Source organism: Gekko japonicus, unplaced genomic scaffold (assembly GCF_001447785.1).
Source record: "Gekko japonicus isolate JY-2015 unplaced genomic scaffold, Gekko_japonicus_V1.1 scaffold76, whole genome shotgun sequence".
Taxonomy (NCBI): Eukaryota; Metazoa; Chordata; class Lepidosauria; order Squamata; family Gekkonidae; genus Gekko; species Gekko japonicus.
The window spans coordinates 543,967-551,454 of NW_015166420.1; the positions used below are offsets into that span (position 1 = coordinate 543,967).

At 49.1% G+C, this 7,488-nt stretch overlaps 1 protein-coding gene across 1 annotated transcript in view; it reads left to right on the forward strand.

Annotated features, from left to right (window-relative positions):
• Positions 1-7,488, forward strand: part of PLEKHN1 (pleckstrin homology domain containing N1) — a 77,502-nt gene that overhangs the window by 32,433 nt on the left and 37,581 nt on the right. Inside the window, 3 exon segments of the mRNA XM_015411678.1 lie at positions 117-263; positions 980-1,060; positions 2,323-2,410. Coding sequence (XP_015267164.1) covers positions 117-263; positions 980-1,060; positions 2,323-2,410 — 316 coding nt within the window.

The following is a 7,488-nucleotide window of genomic DNA, read 5'->3' on the forward strand; positions in this document are numbered from 1 at the left end:
ATCGACCTCTGCTGACAATCAACTTTCAGTTATCTGTGGGTTCATCCTTCAGCTACAACGATCCGTTTTCTATATATCCATATTTCAATCACATCCCTCTTCTGTCTTTCTTATAGAACCTCACGAGCCAGGAAAATGGGAAAGAAAACTTTGACCAGCGTTTCCCCGCCCTTTTCAAGAAGGGCCGGAGGAAGACTGTGGTGCGGAACCTGGGGAAGATTATCTATTACTCGAAGGTCAAATTTAAGTTTCAGCACTGTCAGGTGAGTTCCGTGGAAGGATGGGAAATGTCAGATATCCTTTTTGGGAGGCAAGGAGGAGAAAGCAAAGAGTCAAGACAAACCAGAAGTTTGGATGTAAGCGACTGAATCGTCCCACATTTTGGGCATACAAACAGAAACCATGCAAAGGTCTGATGCAGGGTTTTTTTTGGTGCAGTTTGAGGGTGTGACTCAGAGGTTAAGACGCTGAATTGCAGACCGGAAAGTCGGTAGCTCGGCAGTTTGAGACCCTAGTGCTGTGTGACGGAGTGAGCTCCCGTCTCTGGCCCCAGCTCCTGCCAGCCTAGCACTTTGAAAGCAAGGAATGGCAAGTAGATAAATAAGTGCCACTTTTGTGGGAAGGTAACAGCGTTCTGTGTACCTCAGCGTTTAGTCATGCTGGCCACATGACTATGGAGAAGTCTTCGGACAGCGCTGGCTCTTCGGCTTGGAAACGGAGATGAGCACCACCCCCTAGAGTCAGAATCGACTAGCTTTCGAGCAAGGGAAAATAAGGGATTTAACTTCCCTTGCCATGGGAGGTTTCCCTGATGGACAACAGCCCCTCCTTTTTCCAGCAATGTTGTAAGACATGGAAGGAACAGCTGTCTCTGGGGGGTGGCTGATTGATGAAACCACATAGCCATGGAAGGGCGATCTAAAAGCCTAACTCATGCGTTGCTCCACAACAATAACTGTTTGTGTTCTTCCTTTCACAGGATGTGAATGACTGCTACTTAGAACTTTTCCAGGCCTACCTCTATTTTCAGTCCCTCGGTCCGAACGGACTCACCTATCAGGTAACAGAAGCCAGAATCTCAGAAGCCCGATTGGCTGCCTAAGTCTAAAAGCAAACGAACACGCCAATCGAGTGAAAGATTACTTGCCAGTGGGCAGGCAGTCCTGGCTTCAAGCTGAGGAAACTGCCAATATCTTCCAATGAATAATAAATTCCTTAGAAAGCCAAGGGCACGACAGATGCCGATTTTGTCTGGGCGAAAGCCAGATAATTAAATCACTGTAGAAGCACCAGCTCTCTGACTTGTATGATTCAGGGCCCGGTTACCTGTGTGAGCTTAATTCCACTTTTGGATTTATGGAAATGCTAGGGAGTCAGACCTAATTCACATAAGCAGCATTTGAAGTCGTAAAGCTGTACCTGGATTTTACCACTTCTGACTGTAGCTAGTGGGCGTGTGTCCTCCCACTGAGGAGCTGAGGCCTCCATACAGTTCTTCATTCCTCCCTTTTATCCTCACAACAACCTTGTGACGAAGGTCAGGATGAGGGTGACAGAGACAGTGACTAACCTGAGGTCATGCAGGGAACTTCAAGGTGCTTGGGAATTTGAGCGGAAGTCTCCCTGATTTGGCGAGGTGTCAGTGGAAGAGCCTCTGTTTTGCACACACAAGATTCCCAGGTTCAATCTCTGGTATCTCCAGTTAAGGGTCAGGTAGCAGGTGATGGGAAAGACCTCCGCCTGAGACCCTGGAGAGCCACTGCCAGTCTGAGTATACAACTCTTGATGTACCGGTGGTCTGAGTCAGTTGAAGGCAGCTTCAGGTGTGCTCATGAACCGCTGTAGCACACTGGCTTTCTAACCTAGTCCTTCTACTGCCGTGCTATGTTCTTCCTAAATGTAGGAGGGACCTCCCTCCTGTTGATGACTCACAAGAACCCCCATTTACAGTGTGATACGTACAGGGCTTATTTTCTGGAAAAAGAGGTGCCAGAACTCTCAAGAGGGAAATGGAATTTTCGATCTGCATACTAAAAACTCATTCACTTTTAAACCTTAAAAAAAGAATTTTGTCAAAGAAGTTCCAGAATTCTGTTCTGGTACGTTCTCCCAGAGAAAAAGCCCTGGACACATTGCACCCAGGAACAGTTTCATCCCTTCCTCTGCTGCGGAAACAAACGAGGCCTTAGACTCATAACAGCTGAAATCTGCTCAGATACGTGCATATCGTTCAAATGGAAGAGTCTGGCAATGGAAATTGGCCTGATGTACAATAAGACTGCAAATAAAATGAAGTAAACAAGCTGTGTTGTGCTCCTGCAGGGCCTGCTGCCTTTGAAAGAGCTCCAGTTGAATGAGATCGAAAACCTAAAGGGGACCGAGGAGGAGGTCCACGCTTTCCGAATTACAGGTACGGACGCTTCTGTTTTCCTCCATCCCTCTAGCGAGTTTCCTGCTGTGTGCTCTTATCATGCAGTTTGCGGCCCAGCAAATTGCCTCGTCTGTGCGCAGAGCACCAGGAAGCTCACATGGGGGACTTGAGCCACAGGGTGTAGAGATGTTGCATTCTCTGTGCTTCACTAGTTGATAGTTAGAAGACTGGCTGGCTGGCCTATAATGCTCCCTCTAAGCTGTGTAGTCTTGTATGCAAAAATCCTACTTTGTGAGCTACTGGCATTAAAGGGGTGAGCGAGCAACTGGGCTGCTGCCTAAATTAGTTTCCTCTGGAGCCCTCCTTCCTGAGCTGAGACAAAAACGTGTGAGCCGGAGACTTTAAAAAGGTGAGCTAGCTCACACTAATTCAGCTTAGAGGGAACAGTGGCCCCTGCAGCTCCACTGCTGCAGATGGCCAGAGGGTTCACAACCTGTGGACTGAGCAGGGGTCAGGTGACTGAGGATGGAGCAATAGAAAAAAATCCAAATGGCATCCCCGTACTAGAGGCGATGAAACTAAGGCTATTGTACTTTGGTCACATTATGAGAAGACAAAGAGTCCCTGGAAGAGACAATACGGCTAGGAAAAGTTGAGGTCATCAGGAAAAGAGGAAGACCCAACGTGAAATGGATGGACTCGGCCAAGGAAGCCACAAAGGCCCTCTGTTTGCAAGACCTAAGCACAGCTGTTAATGGTAGGACGTTTTGGAGGTCATTCATTCAGAGGGTCGCCATGAGGTGGAAATGACTCTGTGGCACAACAACATATGCACACTAGAGGAGATTAAAGCATGGTGCTGTTGTGCTCTTGCAGCGCTGCAGGGGGGCTCGCACATGTGTGTTCTGAGCCACAAAGCACCTCCTTCACGGAATGTCCCAGCTTCAGCCTCCATCTCAGTTCATTGTGGTCAGGAAGGACCTTGGCCGGAGTCCTTGGAAAAATCCTGCTAGTGACAGTAGATAGATTACACTGAGCATGATGGCCCGATGGTCTGGCATGGTGTACAGCAGCTCATAGAATCATGGAAGGGACCGCCGAGGTCCTTTAGTCCAACCCCCCTGCACAATGTAGGAAATTCACAAATACCTCCCCCCCACACACACCCAGTGACCCCTGCTCCATGCCCAGAAGGAGGCAAGAAACCTCCAGGATTTCCGGCTGAACTGACCTGAGGAAAATTGCTTCCTGACCCCAAAGTGGTGATCGGCATTTTCCTGGGCATGTAAGAAAGGGCCACGAGAACTAAGCACTGATGCAAGCCTTCCAGCCCTCCCTTCTTGTGATCTGCCTAAGTTCACAGAATCCGCATGGCTGTCAGATGGCTATCCAGCCTCTGTTTGAAAACCTCCAACGGAGAGCCCACCACCTCCCGAGGAAGCCTGTTCCACTGAGGAACCGCTCTAACTGTCAGGAAGTCCTTCATAATATTTAGCCGAAAACTCTTCTGATTTAATTTCAACCCGTCGGTTCTCGTCTGACCTTCTGGGGCAACAGAAAACGACTGCACGCCATCCTCTCTATATGTGTTCCTCTCCGTGGTAGGATCACATCTGTATCACAACAGCAATGAAGTCACACAACAGTAGGTCAAACTCCCTTCCACACCTACCTCCTTTCCTCTCCCTCTCTTTTAAACTTTGCTCTGAGTCATGCCGCTCGACGGGAACCCTTCCCAGGAGAGCAACCTGTCTGCTCAGTGGCTACGAGGCTTAGTCATCTCCCAATTACCGCAACTGTTTCTCGGCCACTGATTGTTTAAGCGGCATGAGGTACAGGGAGAGAGTGAACCAATAAAGCTTCTGGATGTGGCCAAACCCTGCGAGTGGCAGAGCTCTCGCTGCCTACGTGCTTCTGTGCCAGATGTGTCTTATAACAGCAACAAGTGCTGAGTTGTAGTGTGTGCGTGGCAGAAGCAGGCAACTGCGTTCAGAATGAGCATGCGGTGAAGGGCTCTTCTGGACCAGTCCTGTGAGCTATCTAGTCCAGCATCCACAGTGGCCAACTTGAAACCCCTGCAAAAGGCCTACAAGGGCATAGATGCCAACATTTCCCCCTGTCATTGTCTCCCCAACGACTGTCATTCAGAGATATACTGCTTCCGGCCCATCCTCCATGAATTTGTCTTAGCTCTTTCGGAAGCCATCTAAATGAGAGGTGTCAAACTCATTTCTTATGAGGGCCAGATCTGACATAAATGTCACTTTGTTAGGCCAGCCATATGTGCCATTAACTGTAACACCTGGTACCGGAGATATAAGCTTTATAAAGGACACAGGCGACCCCAAGTAACGGTATTATTTTTTATTCAAAATACAAACAAAAGTAATTGATTCCTAGCAGCGAAAGCAACTGATTTACTTGGGAACTCACAAAAGCCCCAATAAATGTATTTAATCACACGTAAGGATAGGTTTTTCCCCAAGGGATACCATAAAAGGGGAGTACCTTACATTGCTGTACATACCAGTTGCTAACGTACATACCAGGAGCCAGTTTGGTGTCGTGGTTAAGTGTGCGGACTCTAATCTGGGAGAATCGGGTTTGATTCCCCACTCCTCCACTCGCAGCTGCTGGAGGACCTTGGGCAAGCCATAGTTCTGACAAGAGCTCTCCCAGGCCCACCTACCTCACAGGGTGTCTGTTGTGGGGAGGGGAAGGGAAAGGAGCCTGTAAGCCACTCTGAGACTGAGTGAAGGGCGGGATATAAATCCAATCTCTTCTTCTTCTTCTCCTCTTGTGGGCTGGGTAAGTGCTCTGGACAGGCTGGTTCTGGTCTCTGGGCCTTATGTTTGACACCCCTGATCTAAATTAATAGCCAAAATTACATCATGTTGCAGCAAATTCCATAATTATGTATTGGATGAGCAACTATTTCCCTTTGTCTTTCCTAAATCTACCACCCAGTAGCTTCAAGTTCTGGTATTATGGGAAAAGGGGTATTTCTGTTCCCTTTCCCCATACCACACATGATTATGAACATGTATCCTGTAGTCCACGGCAATGTTCCCTCTAAGCTGTGGAGTCTTGTGAGCACAACTTCTACTTTGTGAGCTACTGGCATTAAAGTTGTGAGCGCAGTTTGGCTGCTGCATACGTTAGTCTGCTCTGGAGCCACCCCTTCCCGAGACGAGACAGAAAATGTGTGAGCTGGAGGCTAAAAAGCTGTGAGCTAGCTCACACTAACTCAGCTTAGCGGGAACACTGGTCCACGGGTACTCAAGCTTTTAGAGGCTGCGGGCCATATGGAATTCTGACACAGTGTGGTGGACACAGCCACAGAATGGTTGCTGCGGAAGGTGGAGCCCAGCCACAAAACGGCAGCCACAGGTTCCCTTCAGCCACACATTGAAGATCCTTGTGTTGTGGTGGCAGCTGCTGCCAAAGCAACGTTTTAAAAAAATTGCACAGCCAATCAAATCTCCAGTGGCCAATCAGAAGCTTTGCTGGGTAAAAGCTCTACCCAGCACACTTTCTACAAACAGTTGGCAAGCACCAGGAAAGGTGTTGGCAGTAGGGTAGCCAGGTCCCTTTTGCCCACCAGTGGGAGGATGTTCCAGGAGTGGGAAGTGATGTCGCGCGCCCCCCCCATTCCCCCAGAAACAGTGACTTGCACGTGATATGCCTGCATCACCCAGAATGCTCCCTCTAAGCTGTGGAGTCTTGTGAGCAAAAATTCTACTTTGTGAGCTACTGGCATTACCGTTGTGAGCGAGCGATTTGGCTGCTGCATAAATCAGTTTGCTCTGGAGCCATCTTTCCTGATCGAAGGCAAAAACGTGTGAGCCGGAGGCTAAAAAACTCTGAGGTAGCTCACACTAACTCAGCTTAGAGGGAACACTGATTGGGGGCGATGCTCTGGGTTTGGGGCAAAACTCTATGGTAAAATCGGCATCAAACCATCAAGTTTTGCCCCAAAGCCAGAGTGTCACCCCTCATTGTTGCTGATGTGCCGACGTCCCAGGTTATGCAGGCACGTCAAGTGTGACGCCACTGTTTCGGGGCAGATTCCCTCCCGCCAGCCAGCTGGCTGGCAGTGGGCAGGAGCCCATAAAATCAGGGGATCCCCCACCCCCACGGGCAAATGGCAGCCCTGGTTGGCAGTTTGGGACCCCTGCTGTAGTCCATTGGTTCACACGGAATCTGTCAGCACAAGTTAGTCTTGCCAATGGCCTCATTTCGTAGAAAAAGAGGTGCAGGAGCTCATTAGTATAGCTCATTAGCATAACTCATTTGCATATGCCGCACCCCCTGACATCACCGGAAGTGTGTCAGAAGGCAACACCCACCGCTCAGGCTCCACTGGACTGTTTTGGACGGGGGACGTGCAGATCTGTCCTCCCAGAGGAGGGAGAGCTTGTACCTGAATAAAACGTGGTCTTAAAGGTGTTACTGGACTGTTTTGGACCGGGGGGCCGGGGGGAGCTCTGCAGCTTAACTGGCTGCTTCTTGCTCTGACTGAGGGCTGCTGGGAGCAGAGGGTGGGGCTTGTTGCATGTGCCCGCCCCCTGGGCTCTTTACTGCTGGAGCTCCGCTCCTGTGCGCTCCTGCAGGAAATGACCCCTGGTCTTGCCAATGGGGCCAACAGGGCAAAAGGGGTTATTGCAGCTTGGGGAAGACCGTGTGTATGTGGGTGTGCGTGTGTGGGGCAAGACTTAAGCCCCCCCCCATTCTCCACATGCTGTGGTCCCAGTCTGAATCAGGCCCTGTGTTCCTGAAAATCTAAACTTAATCTGGAAACTTCCAGTGCAAGTCTGGTCGCCAGGCACAAACAGTCTATCATGTCGATAGTTATCCTAAGCATATTTACCAGGAAGTAAGCCCCATTAAACTCGGTGGGAAAAGACATTTTGGATTGGGCAATTTAGGAAGTTATTTGCTCAAGGAAAGTTTTATTATGTCCATAAAAGCTTCTGAAGGGAAATATAGGTGACCTTATTGAACATTTCTGATTCTCATAGACACCAAAGTATGCGGAATCTCTAAGGTAAGGCTTGGCTTATAGACGTTTCTTTGCGTTATGAGTAAATCACTTAATCACCTTGAACGTCTGTGAT